General features: G+C 46.0%; 2 protein-coding genes across 2 annotated transcripts in view; both read right to left on the bottom strand.

Annotated features, from left to right (window-relative positions):
- The window catches only part of LOC145412852 (pyridine nucleotide-disulfide oxidoreductase domain-containing protein 2-like), a 276097-nt gene extending 267032 nt beyond the window's left edge, over nt 1-9065 (bottom strand). The window contains exons 1-2 of the mRNA XM_080282652.1: nt 9039-9065; nt 1534-1647 (exon numbers count right to left, since the gene is read on the bottom strand). Coding sequence (XP_080138778.1) covers nt 1534-1647; nt 9039-9065 — 141 coding nt within the window. The remainder of the gene's footprint in view (nt 1-1533; nt 1648-9038) is intronic.
- A 3007-nt stretch (nt 9066-12072) lies between these two features.
- Nucleotides 12073-14936, bottom strand: part of LOC145412851 (pyridine nucleotide-disulfide oxidoreductase domain-containing protein 2-like) — a 181972-nt gene continuing 179108 nt past the window's right edge. The window contains exon 11 of the mRNA XM_080282651.1: nt 12073-12937. Coding sequence (XP_080138777.1) covers nt 12758-12937 — 180 coding nt within the window. The 3' untranslated portion in view covers nt 12073-12757. The remainder of the gene's footprint in view (nt 12938-14936) is intronic.

The raw sequence follows: 14936 nt of genomic DNA, 5'->3' as shown, positions 1-14936 counted from the left end.
GTGTGTGTGTGTGTGTGTGTTATGCTGTGTTTTTAAGGCGACTTCTCGTCGTAAAAACACTAGCTACTGAAGCGGGGTCCTCTTTCTAGACCGGAAGTAAAGCACCAACAAAGGAACAGGACATAAAAACCAGGCAGTATACCTTAACACATCTATTACCTTAATTCAAATCGTAACAATACACGTAGAGTGATATTTAAGATACAGGGACACAGAGACACATAGTTAACACTTGCACCACAGAGCAGAGTCATATACACTACAACGTTCATACAGGGAGATCGTGAATTATCTACAATATGATTTACACGTCACTTGGAGGCAGGATATAAATAGAATTGTTCACATAAGGAATAAACAAGGTTGGGAGTCTATATGGGGAATATTACTATAAAGGAGGTAGGGTGCGGATAGCGACACTCAACTCTGTCACCTTGTCACGAGACACGTACACTTATGCTTTTGACTAGCCCGCGCGCCCTTACCTCACGTGTTCACAGAAAACCCTCTGACTCTCTTACATGGGGGGGGGGGGACTAGGATAATTCACGAAGTTCACTTTCTCCCCTGTCAACACTGAGTTCTGATAGGCCACTATTGACTACTGTTTCTTACGGAGTCACTGTCACTGTTTTCCTGTTTCCTGGGTAATAGTCACTCTAGGTCGCACTCGTAGGTGGGGGGCAGGGAGGCTCTCACGTCTGGGGGCCTCGACCTGGAAGGCGGCCCTCGTACTAGGGCCGCGCCAGTGGGGTGCAGGGAGGCCCTTTGGTCTGGGGGCCTCGACCTGATATGTGGCCCTCGGGACTGGGGCCAAACAGCCGTAGTAGTCGGGCCTGCCTTTTCTGACTCCGGGGACTGAGGGAGCCCGAATCGCCTTCGTCGGGAGTTGGAGAGTCTGGCCGGGGCGTCCTGGGACTGCAGGCGCCAAGGGGGAGAGGCGGTCAGGTCTGGGCTGCGGCAGCGTCTCCTATGGGGCTCGGACAGGAACAAGGAACTCCCGGGTGTAGGCGGTAAGCCCTATATTGGGCCTTGCCACCACTCTAGCGTCTCCTCCGGGGCTATATTCCCGGGTGGTGACGAAGGGCTCCCCGAAGGGAAAGAGGCTGGAGGAGGACTCATGTTACCCGTGTCCTCTTGAGTGCATCTGGAGGCCAGAGCCTGGGGTCGCCTTCCCCTGTCACACACTCTGGCTGTAGCCGTGAACTTGCCTGGCGTACGGGGGACACCTGTAGGGCGGACGGGGCCGTCCTTTCGCCACGGCTGAGGGCCGCCAGCATGGTGTTGTTCCCGTTGTAGGAGACAAGCCGGAGTGAGGGGCACAGAGGCCACACTCTCTCCAATACGGATTGAGTCTACCTTCAGGGGATTCTCTACCCTGGTACGTGCCCTGGCCGAAGCCGAGTGTCTACCCGTACGGAGAGCAACTGCCGGATGAACAGAGTCGCCCTCACACCGCGGCTTAGGGCCGACGATGGGGTGTTGCTTCCGTAATAGGGAAGTGCTACACGTACGGTAGCAGGGGCTCTTTACCCTGATCTGTATGCTGGCCGTAGCCGGTAGCTGATCTATCCTAGCAGGAACATCTGCCGGACGAACGGGGTCGCCCTCACGCCGCAGCTTAGGGCCGGCGACGGGATGTTGCTCCTGAAGGGGAGAACAGCAAGAGAGCAATGCGCTGGGGCAACTCTCTCTTTCTGGTGTGTTAAGGCCGGAGCCTGGGGCCGCTTTCCCCTTCACACTCTCTATTAGGCCATAGCCTTGGGCCTCCTGCCCTAGAGGGTGTAACAAAGCCGTCAATACGGTGCTACCTGGGACTGAGTCTGGTTCAGTCCCACCCCTCTTCTGGGGATCATTGCTCCGCCCGCAATGTAGTCTACTTTCCCTGATCACCTGGGGTTGGGACAATTGCGGGGAACAAGGGTCCAGGACCGTGATGTACTGGTGACCCTCTTGAACAGGGTCACTAATCCCACTGTTGTGTCCTCCTGGGGTGGTGGTGCGGTGGCGGCCCGGTGGTGGGGTGGGGGGTGGTGAGGTGGGAGGTCCGGCGGCGGGCACGGCGGGCATTTTAATATGTATATATATTGACATATATATACATATATGTACGAACATATATATATACGTACATACATACACACATCCATGCATATGAACATACACACTTTCATGCACACGTACATATATATATATAATAATTTTTATTTTATTATTTTTTGTAGTTTGTTTTATTATTTTTATTTATTTTAATTTTTATTTTATTTTTTGTAGTTTGTTTTATTATTTTTATTTATTTTTTATATTTTTAACCTTATATTACTTATAATCAAAAATACCTAATCTAAATACCCTAAAACTAACCACCTAACAGACAAATCGCTAACCTATACTAAATCCTAAGAGACAAATAACTAGACCTACACTAATGTTAAAAAAACCTCGACCAAGAGAACACCATCGACTGCAGATATGTAATGCCTTTCTACATTACATACCTGCACTCATCACCTGGTGACTGTCAGTCGAGGCACAACCTAATTTAGGGGACATCAATATATGAAAGGGAACCAGACGAGTCAGGAACATTTCTAAAATGCCCACTGCCAGACCTCCAACCTCACCACCCCCCACACCACCACCGAGCCGCCACCCCACCACCACCCCAGAAGGACACACCGGTGAGTTTAGTGACCTCAGTCAAGAGGGTCATCAGGGCATCACGGTCCTAGGTCCCTATTCCCCACAAGTGCCCCAACCCCAGGTGATCAGGGGAAGTGAACTACTTTGCGGGCGGAGCAGTGATCGACAGAACAGGGGTGGGACTGAACCAGATTCAGTCCCAGGTAACACCGTATTGACGGCTTTGTTACACCCTCTAGGGCAGGAGGCCCAAGGGCAAGAGGCCCAAGGCTACGGCCTAATAAAGAGTGTGAAGGGGAAAGCGACCCCAGGCTCCAGCCTTAACACACTAGGGAGAGAGAGTTGCCCCAGTGCATCCCTCTCTTGCTGTTCTCCCCTTCAGGAGCAACATCCCATTGACGGTCCTAAGCCGCGGCGTGAGGGCGACCCCGTTCGTCCGGCAGATGTTCCTGCTGGGGCTGATCGGCTCCCGGCTACAGCCAGAGTACGGATCAGGGTAAAGAGCCCCTGCTACTGTACATGTAGCACTTCCCTATTACAGAAGTAACACCCCGTTGACGGTCCTAAGCCGTGGCGTGAGGGCGACCCCGTTCGTCCGGCAGTTGTTCTCCGTACGGGTAGACACTCGGCTCCGGCCGGGGCACGTACCAGGGTAGAGAATCCCCCGAAGGTAGACTCAATCCATATTGGAGAGAGTGTGGCCTCTGTGCCCCTCACTCCGGCTTGTCTCCTACTACGGGAGCAACACCAAGCTGGCGGTCCTCAGCCATGGTGAAAGGGCAACCCCGTTCACCCTACAGGTGTCCCCCGTACGCCGGGCAAGTTCACGACTACAGCCAGAGTGTGTGACAGGGGAAGGCGACCCCAGGCCCCGGCCTCCAGACACACCTGAGAGGACACGGGTAATGTGAGTCCTCCTCCAGCCTCTTTCCCTTCGGGGAGCCCTTCGTCACCACCCGGGAATATAGCCCCGGAGGAGACGCTAGAGTGGTGGCAAGGCCCGATATCAGACTTACCACCTACACCCGGGAGTTCCTTGTTTCTGTTCGAGCCCCATAGGAGACGCTGCTGCAGTCCAGTCCTGACGGCGCCTCTCCCCCTCGGTGCCCGCAATCCCAGGCTAGACTCTCCAACTCCCGACGAAGGCGATTCGGGCTCCCTCACTCCCCGGAGTCAGAAGAATTAGGCCCGAATACTCCGGCTGTTTGGCCCAAGTCCCGAGGGCCACCTATCAGGTCGAGGCCCCCAGACCAAAGGGCCTCCCTGCACCCCACCGGCGCGGCCCTAGTACGAGGGCCGCCTCCCAGGTCGAGGCCCCCAGACGGGACAGCTTCCCTGCACCCCACCTACGAGTGTGACTTAGAGTGACTATTACCCAGGAAACAGGGAAAACAGTGACAGCAAGAAACCGTAGTCAATAGTGGCCCATCAGAACTCAGTGTTAACAGGGCAGAAAGTGAACTTTGTGAATTATCCTAGTCCCTCCCCATATAAGAGAATCAGAGAGTTTTCTGTGAACATCTGAGGTAAGGGCGTGGGCGAGTCAAAAGCTAAGTGTACGTGTCTCCGTGACAAGGTGACAGAGTCGAGTGTCGCTGTCCGCACCCTACCTCTTTTATAGTAATATTCCCAAACCAGACTCCCAACCTTGTTTATTCCTAAAGTGAACAATCCTATTTATATACTGCCTCCAAGTGACGTGTAAACCATATTATAGAGCACTCACAATCTCCCTGTGTGACCATTGTAGTGTATACGATTGCTCTGTGGAGCCAAGTGTTAACTCTGTATCTCTGTGTCCCTGTATCTTAAATATAATTCTATGTATATTGTTACGAGTAGGATTAAGGTAATAGATGTGTTAAGGTATACTGCCTGGTTTTTATGTCCTGTTCCTTTGTTAGTGCTTTACTTCCGGTCTAGAAAGAGGACCCCGCTTCAGTAGCTAGTGTTTTTACGACGAGAAGTCGCCTTAAAAACACAGCATTAAAATTTCCATATACGTAAGCTGTCGTCCCTAATTAGAATAACTTAAGCAAGATAGTATAATGTATTTACATAATTTGTACAAAAAGTGAAGAACCTCGCCCAGCGGAAACAGCCTCAGAGCTCAGTTGGAGAATCACACCGTCCGCGAGCTGTTATACTGTAGATCTAGCGTGGTTCGGAATATGACCTTGACCTACTATCGCCAGTTTCGGTATAACTTTAGAAGTAACCAACATTACCAATTTTCATTATATTACGTCCCTGAACTATTCTAACTAAGACTTACCTTTTAAGCCTAGTTTGAGTCGGGGGAGCAAATTTTGTAGGGGGTAGTCATATAGTGGCTTAGGTTAGGCTATCGCTCAGGAGCGGATGAATGTCGTGCCATACTGGCTGGTGCAGGCGTGTGCACTCGGTCTATGTCAGGCCTTAGGTTAGGCCTAGGTTAGGTTAGTTTGGGTTAGTTTAATGCAAAATAGTGTTTTAATTAATTTTGATCGATTTTGGGGGATAAACCCACTTTTGGAAATCTTACTCAAAGTTCCAAAAAGGCGATTTTCCCTCCAAAATGAAGGTCAAAAGTAATTAAAACACAGTATTTTCCATTGGAAAACATGAAAATAATAAAAGAAAACGTTGGTTACTTCTAAAAATTTTCCCCAGTTTCAAACTCGTGGTCGATTTTCATCCCTACTACACACCTGTAAAATTCTGTGTTGATATCTTGAGTGGTTACGTACTAACACACACACAGGCATACAATTTGAAAACAATACCTGCTTCGCTATCGCGGATGGTAAAAACTGCACATGGGTAAACATCCCAATGCCAGACCACAGTGTGAGCATTTATTTTTTAAATAAGTTTGTTACAAATAACGTACCTCCTCCAACAATGATTGCATCGTATCTTCCTCCATGTGTAACTGTTGAGGTGTGACACTGTCTCAGTTGTCGACAAAAAGCGCCAGAAATTTTAGCCATTGGCCTCGTGTACTGTACTAAGCTTATCTGATACAGCACAATAATCATGCCACTTACTAGCCCCAGCAACGACCAAGGACGGACTAGGCTAAGTTGCCAGGTCGTCAGAGAGTGATGGCTTAAAGTCAACCATATGTGTCAAATCTTCCAGGGAGATTTCAAAACACAACTTGAGACATGCATATGACAACTTCACATGATCCTCATCCCTCTTCTTTTTTATCCTTAACTGTCGTACGCAAACGTGGGCATACCAGCTTGTTCTCATGTGGTGATCCCTATCATATTTCCCACGCGGATAATAAATACTTGCAGTCAATTTTAAATATTTTGAGTTTTATGCCTGCAATAAAAAAGGTTTCGTACAATAAAAAGTGGATGTAAAATTTACATGCACCAGAGCGTATTCAGCGTACGCTGCGTGTTTGTGCTTAATCATCGTTGGGTAGGCAACATACATCCGTAACATCTCTCAGTTTCGAACGTCGCGCATTAGGAAATTTCCTTTTGACAGTTTATAGGTCTCTCCTACTAACTTTTCCCATTATAAGCAGTTGTCGAAATGAAGAGCAGCACGTAAATTTTTAATCCAACCTTCACCTGTGAAAGGCATACAAGCACACACCAGCCTGAAAAACTACCGCTACTCACACAATACCCAACATCTGGAAGCATAGTACTACCATCACTATCCCCAAACCTACCAAAGACCCCACGTTACCTTCCTCACATTGACCCATCACACTCCTCTGCACTCCCTCCGAAGTCACTGAATGACTGGTATTACAATCAGTTACACCCCACATCACCCTAACCCCATCACAACATGGTTTTAGGCTGCTTCACTCCACAAACACTCTTCTTACAGACCTTACAGAGAGAGTTTTTGACGGCACCAATTCAGCTAGGCCACCACACTAGACATTAGCAAAGCTTTTGATGCCATCCCCCGCCACAATATCACAAACAAAATATTCAACACAAACATGCACAGTAACACAAAAAGATGGCTGGCAAACTATTTAGCAGGCAGATGTGCACATGTAACGTTTGCCGGTGTCATCGAACATCAGAAACTTCACAAACGGCGTCCCCTAAGGATCTGTTTTGTCCCCTACTCTCTTTAACCTATACATGCACGACATAACCACATCCAAGGCACCACAAATACACATAGCTTCCTACGTAGACCACATAAGACTTACATGTACACACCAAAACGCAAAGACAGCAGCACATCCTCCAACATTACCTCAACACACTACACAAATGGTTCACCACAAACAGACGCACAATAGCCCCAGCCAAATCTACTGTGACCCTTCTCACAAACTGCACAGCAGAACATAGTCACATTCCACACTTCAGCATAAACAACACCCCCCTATGCCCTCACACACATAATCTTTGGTGTAACATACATCAATGTTATTTAAACAACACATCACAAATATTAAATTAACACCATGATTCAACGCCCTAAGGTCACTTGCCCACACAACATTCGGACACGACAAAGTCACCACCACCTCAGTATACAAACAATATATACGTTCTGCGATGAACTATGCAAGTCCTGCTTGGGCTTCTAACCTCATTAAAACACACTGCAACACTCTACAGACCATACAGGACAAGGCCCTAAAAGTAATCACAGAATGCGCAGCTACTACACCTACAGACCACCTGCACCAAGAAACCAAAGTCCTCAAAGTCAAGGATTATCTAGAAATGAGACAAATTCTTGCCGCAACCTCCACAAACCCACACCATCCACCACACTACAAGGCAGCACATCCACACACACCAAGGAATATCAAAACAACACCCAGCACACGATATCACACAAAAATACTGTCATCTCTCCCCCGCCTCAAACCAGCTTTCACAAGCATATCCATGCTCAAATCACTCGCCACTCCATTGTCACTCAAAGACAACACGCAGCTGAATGCACGGTCTGATATCCACCCTTCTGAATCCTACCTCCCTCGTGAGGACAGGGTCCACATGGGCGTCCAGAGGGGGGGGGGGGAAGGGGGGGCTTCAGTTCTTGTTCAAGGATGATTGAGTGATTTGAGCCGATTCACGCACTCTGTCACTATGCATTTGATGTAAGTCATGTAACTTACGTAAGTATATGCCTATGCCTATTTGGAGTGTGTGTATTTTGATATATTATAGCCGCACATATATATATATATATAATTTATTTTGCCCCCCCCTCACAAAAAATCCTGCGGACGTCCCTGAGGGTCCACCTGGCCAGGATAAGATGTGGACATCAACCAACTCTCTTATCAGAAGAGGCTGGATGACTCCGTCGCCGATGCCTGTCCAGGATGCAACAGCACATTATATCATTAAGTACATTATGGAAGACTGCATTGCACACAATCACGTGCGCCAACAGCACAACATAGGCTACTGTACACTCCTTGAGAGCTCAGTAGGAAAGCCTGGCCTCGGCCGCGGTCTTCCATAGGGACTCGGGGCTGTTCGGTCAGACTGCCTAGAGAACAACTGCAACTATGAGCGGCGTTCTGCAAGTACCCGAACAATCGCATTTGTTCCAGGACAAAACTTGCCTCACCGCTGGACAATCAGACTCAAAAGGTGTCCAAAATCTGACCGCCTTGGCAAACCTTGTCAACTGGCAATGAATGGATTATGATTTTCAGTTCCACAATATTGAACAGCACTCTGTGCTGATTGCTTCGGAAGGCCGTGCTAAGATAAGCTGATGAGTGAGAGAGCGGGAGGGGAGGGGATGCAGGGAGAGAATTATCAATTCCACAATACTGAACAGCACTCACATATAGCCTACCTGTGTTGATTGCTTCGGAAGGATGTGCAATGATTACCTGGTAAGAAAGGGGGAGGGGGAGAGAGAAGGAGAAGGGGGAAGAGGAGACTTTCAATTCCACATTATTTAACAGCACTGAAATATACAGTGTTGATTGCTTCAGAAGGCCATGCAATGATTATGGTGAGAGAGAGAGAGAGAGAGAGAGAGAGAGAGAATAATCCCATCATGCATTGGAAGGTACTGGGATTGTGTGTGTGTGTTAGTCTTACCTAATTTATTACCTAACTGTATTTTTACTGGAACGAGTCAAGCTCGTATTGTCCATTAAACCATTTCTGTCACATATCCTTAAATTTATGAAGTTTTGCCACACACTATTTCATTCGGTAGTGCATTCCACTGATCAATTGTCCTATTTGGAAAACTGGATTTTCTTTCGTCTTTATCGCCTCTCATTTTATGCAGTGTCCTCTTGCTGATGCTTCCCCATAGGTTATATAATCATTTATGTTTATTTTCTCCTTCCCTGAATTGCATTTATATAGCATAATCAAGTCTCCTCTTTTCCCTCTCTCCTGTAGTGTTGGTAAATTCAATTTTTCTATCCTTCTTACCTTATATCCCTTAAACTTGGAACCCATCTTGCACCTGCCCTTTGTATATACTTTTTCAATCTTATCTATGTTTAAGATGAGGATTACAGACTACTGATGCATACTCCAGGGTTGGTCTGATGAATGAGGTTATCATCATTCTCAGCATGTCTTCACTCATATACGTGAATGCTGTTTACATATTAGCAAGCAATGAATACATGTTACGTACGTACCTTCTCACTGATGTGGTCAGCTGGAGATAGTCTGTTATTGATAATCACTCCTACGTCCTTCTCCCTTTCTAGTATGTGTAGGGTTGAACTTCCTAACTTATAATCCCGATCTGGTCTTTTTTCACTTTTACCAAACTTAATTACATTTCCACATTAAATTCAAATTACCATTTATTGCTTCATTCATGAAGTTTATTTAATTCTTCTTGTAGCTCTCTGCAAGAATCTTTGCTAGTAATTTTCCTTTGTATTTTTGCAGTATCAGCAAACATATTTAGATAGCTTCCATTTCCAATGTTACTATTTAATTTATACATACTGCACTGAGCCCTTATATATATATTAAAAGCATAATTGGTGCCAGCACTGAGTCCTCTATATATATATATATATATATATATATATATATATATATATATATATATATATATATATATATATATATACTAAAAGCATACTTGGTGCCAGAACTGAGTCATGTGTATCTCCGCTAGTCACTTCCTTCCATGATAAATAATTTCCCCTTAGTACTGTTCTCATTTCCCTTTTTCTGAGAAAATCCTGCATCCAACAGTGCAGGTTGCCTTGGATACCTCCTTGAGGGTACAGTTTCCATAAGTCTTTAGTACAGTACTCTGTCAAATGCATTCTTGAAATCTAAGTAGACACTGTCCACCCATCCTTCTCTTTTCTGTAATGTTTCTGTAATTCTATCATAGCTTAATAGATTAGTAATACGTGGTTTTCCCTTTCTAAAACTGAACTCCCTTTCTTTTATCATACTGTGTTCTTCTAGATGGTTTACCCAATCCTTTCTTGGATGAAGAATGCTGCTAGAAATACAATGAATCACATACCCATACTTACTTCCGGTGTGGAGGGGAAAATTAACAGATTACTATAGTCCTGGTTTTCTGAGATTTTTTATTGCATGCTTTCTTTGAACATACATGATGGAAGTAATGCGAGTATAAGTGGCTGGGGAATGGCTGGGAGAAGGAGGGAGGTGAGAAGACAGGAAGAAATCTAAAATCAGTAGGATACAAGTTGTGGAAGCAATGAAGAAAGTTAAATTGGGGAAAGCCCCAGGAATTGATGGAGTGTGTGGTGAAATGCTGAAGCATGGGGGAGAGACTGTAGTAGAATGGATGTGGAAGATGTGTAGATTGGCCTGGGAGGAAGGTAGAGTCCCGGAGGACTGGAAGTCAGGTATAATTATTCCCTTGTACAAAGGGAAAGGGGAAAAAGAAATGTGTGGTAATCATAGGGGCATTTGTCTTCTTAGTATAATAGGAAAAGTGTATGGTAGGATACTTATTGACAGAGTTAGAGAAAGAACAGAGGAATTAGTTGGAGAAGAACAGGAAGGCTTTAGGAAGGGAAGAGGTTGTGCAGATCAGATATTCATTCTTAGATCTTTAGTGGAAAAGTTTCTAGAGAAGGGAAAGAAGTTGTATGCAGCTTTCACGGATTTGGAGAAAGCACATGACAGGGTGGATAGACAAGGATTGTGGAAAGTATTAAGAATATATGGAGTAGATGGGAAGTTGCTGAATGCTGTGAAGAGTATGTACGATGGTGCTAAGGCTGCAGTGCGTGTGGATGGTGAACTAAGTGAATTTTTCTCTTTCAAGGTTGGGTTGAAACAGGGATGTGTCATGTCTCCAAGGTTGTTCAATCTGTACATGGATGGGGTAATAAAAGAGGTACAAGGTAGGGTAGTGGATGTTGGAGTGGCCCTGGTGAGAGAGGATAGTGTTTGGAAACTCCCTGTACTGTTATTTGCAGATGATACTGTGTTGTTGAGTGAAGATGAAGGGGAGCTGCAAGGCTTGGTGGATGAGTTTGGGAGTGTGTGTAAGAAACGGAATCTAAAGGTGAATGTAGGGAAGAGTAAAGTGATGGTCTTTGAGAAAGGTGAAATCAGTGAATGTACAGCAAGGTTGGATGGTAAGGAATTGGAAAATGTGAGTACGTTTAAGTACTTGGGTAGTGTGATGAGTAAGGATGGAGGTTTGGAAGGTGATGTGCTTGAAAGGGTACAGCAGGGAAGAAAGGTTGCTGGTTCTTTGAAAGCAGTGATAAGAAACAGGGAAGTGAGCATGGAAGTGAAAAAGTTACTACATGACAGTATTGTCACACCAACTCTAACATATGGAAGTGAATCTTGGATGTTGTTGGAAAGACACATGTCAAGAGTGAAAGCAGTGGAAATGAGTTATTTAAGAGGAGCCTGTCGAGTCACATGGAGAGACAGGCTGACGAATGAGGATATAAAGGAGCATTGTGGTGTGGATGCGGATGTGATAGGAAGCGTTATGAGGAACACACTGAGGTGGTTTGGCCATGTGGAGAGGATGGAGGGTGAAAGACTGATGAAGAGAGTGTATGTGAGTGAGGTGGAGGGGGGAAGAGGGAGGGGGAGGCCGAGGATGAGATGGAGAGGTATATGAGAGAGGGGGGTGTGAGTTGGGAGCAGGGCAGTGAAATGGCAGGGGACAGGGCGACGTGGAGGCGTTTTGTTTGTGGCCACCCCAAACGTGATTGAGGCGTCTGGCAATAAATAGATAGATAGATATTTGCTTTTGCCAGCTTTATATTTCCCTCTTGCTACCCTACTGGGTCCTAGCAATCTCTGGAAGGAGTGATGAAATATGAAAGTGCTAGAACAACTAGAGAATCAAAGTCAGCTGCTAGATCAACAAAAACAGCAGTCAAAGCTCATTTATAAACAGTCTTTTCACTCTCATCTTAAATGTCAAGACTGACTTCCCTTGCCCAGGGTTTCTACGCTTTTCATGGTGTAACGCAGGATTGGCTGATGGATGGATGGATGGACTTTTGTGAACTGTCTGCCACAAGTCAAATCTAACAACAGCAGTACACTAAGCAAAGAATGGACTGACCAAGGGCTAATGTTCAAATGTGAAAAGTCAAGGTGTGGCACTATTGTTCTGTGTTCATTCTACAAACCATTTATGTATTGATTGGTGCAAAGAACAGGCCAATGCCATATTCCGTACTGAAGATGATTTTCTTTTGCAGCAGCTGTATATAATCAAATTCTGGCAGGGCTGAGTATGCAGTTTATACTTAGATCAAGAAAACTGCACATAATGTTTATTGTGTACACTTGCACCTATTTCTATCATGTCGAGGTACTGATCTCATGACATGATCTGCACTATTCAGGACTGTAAAAATGATAATTTTTAAAATACAGTACCCTGCAAGTTTACTATAAAGTTATATAAAAACTGGTCAAGATGCAAAAAACTTGTGATATGCACACCTAATATTGGCTCTCATTTGGTTTCTTAACTTGAGGAATCTATAACAGCATGACAACTAATCCTGTATAAAAAAGAAAAAAGAAGAGTTCCAAGTTTCCTAACTACAAATCTAGCAAAAACCTTTAATCCCCCCATGTTTCTTCCCTATTTATTCCCTCTTTATCCTTTCACCAAGATCCCCTTTTTCATTATGACCATAACATCACTAGTCTTAAAAGCTGAGAGCTGATAGGGCAGCCAGATGACCAGGTGCACCCGTGACACCACCACCTGGGTGAGCTCCAGACCCACATAGAAAGAGCCCAGGGATTGGTGTGAAAGGGCCTGACTGCAGGGCACTGGGTCGTGATGTGTACAGCTGGTCCAGGGACATGGCTCCGTGAAAGATGTTCTACCCGAAGAGAGAAAAGCAACTCAGAATGAGTGTGTAGCCTATAATACTGTTGGGCCTCACTATACAATGGAGTTATGTCAAGTGACAACCCACTGCATAGCAATTTAGCATATAGCAAGGCAATTACAACACGGGTTTGATGGAGATATGTTTTTGGTCAAGGGTTGCCCACCCAAAAAAGTCTCTTAACAAGTTTCCAACTTAAGTGTATCCTTGGATGGTCCAATTAGAAACAATGGGTCCTCCCTGCGGCTGAGGGACAGCTAATATCCCTGGGAACTCACTCAAGGTTGTCAGAAGCTGGTGATGAATGATGGGGAAAGTGATGCAGAGAGGTGGCAAGAGAGCAATGTGGTGAGGAAACAGAAGAGCAGTGCAGCAATGCGGTGGGAGAGTGATGTAGTGAGGGAGTGGGGGAACATGGAGGGGAATTAGGCAGTGAGGAGGTGGAGGAGGAGGCATGACAAAATGGAGGTAGGTGAGCCAGAGCAGTGTATCGATGTTCTGCTGGTGGAGGGTGTAGGCTCTTCCTGCATGCAGGTGGATGTCTTGGGTGGGAAGCACAGTGTTACAGTTGTTTGCCTCGCTTGCTTGTTTTTTGTGTACAAGTAGCTTGTGGTACATATGCAGCTCCTTATCAAATGCATTGCAAGTTGCATCACTCCAGGAAGGGTTTGGATCCTTTTCCTGAAGAAATGGAAAAGCCTGGGCCAGCATTCCTAAAAAAAAACTCTTTGGAGTCTTCAGATCCAACACTAGCACTGGTTCCTCCTCCTCTTCCACCTCTTCTCACCATCCTCTCCTTGTGCCTTCTCTTCTTTCATTTCAATCAGCTCCTTGAAAATATTTTCAGTGTGCAATTGGGCACCTCCTGAATGTCTTCCTCACCCACCTCCTCAAACCAAACTCATGGGAGAGGTCAATGATGTCCCTGCGGATCTGCATGAAAAGGGAACCCGGTGAACAGGTGGATGCACTCAGGCCACACCATGCTCCACACCACATTTAGGGTGCTCTCCTTAACCTCTTTCCATGCTGCTGTAATACTATCCACCGTGTTCTTGATGTACCTCTTCCAGAAGGCTCTGACTGAGTCCATGTCCCCTGAGTCACTTGCTCTGATCAGCTCTTGAATTGTACATTCCAGGTAGTGCACCCTGAATGTGGCTGTCACTACTCAGGCTACAGGCTAGAGAAAAGACGTAGTGTTAGGGGGAAAATAAACCACCCTAATGTTGTCCACCTAGTCTTCCATGCCTTTAGGGTGTTTGGGGCACTGTCAGCTAGCAGGACAAACCTGTTGGCTTGGTCTTCCTGCTGGCAAAATCCCGGAGTATGGGAGACAGATACCTGGCCATGAAACAGCAGTAGAGGGAGATGGTGAGCCATGCCTTGGAGTTCAACTTCCAGATAACCCAAAGATTCTCTTCTGCATTGCTGGTCAGAACTCTGGGGTTCTCCCAGTGGCAAAGTAGGAGGTGCTTCTGTTTTAGGTTGCCCTCGATGTTCCGCCCCAGGAAAAGCGTCAGGTGATCCTTCATTGCCCTGAACTCAGGTGCGTGTTTTTCTTCCTGACTTATGTACAGCTTCTTTGGCATCCTCTTCCAAAAAAAAGGCCCTGTTTTGTCAAACTTCAGGGATTACTTGGAACTGTAACCCCGTTCCCCATTCTGCTTCTTTAACTTTGCCAGAACAGCTCTGCTGCTATATGGTCTGCGCTCGCTGCTTCCCCATGCATCATGATATTTTTGAGGCCGAGCCTTGAACTGATCAAACCAGCTGCTACTGGCTTTGAAAACTTCCTTAAACTCCACCCACCTCCTCTCATTCAGGTCCTTCCAGAGAGACAGAACCTTGGCAGAGACGAAGCTCTTACCTAGGGGCACCTTAGCATGATTCTGCTCATTCACCCGCAGCACAAGTATTTGTTCAATCTTCTCCATTGTCACTTTCCCAGTCCATGTAAGATGCTTGGCAGTCAGGGAAGGCACCTGTT

This window comes from Coenobita brevimanus, chromosome 94 (assembly GCF_032717465.1).
Source record: "Coenobita brevimanus isolate Jiangsu-jjx chromosome 94, ASM3271746v2, whole genome shotgun sequence".
Classification (NCBI taxonomy): domain Eukaryota; kingdom Metazoa; phylum Arthropoda; class Malacostraca; order Decapoda; family Coenobitidae; genus Coenobita; species Coenobita brevimanus.
This window is presented reverse-complemented; position numbering and strand designations above follow the sequence as displayed.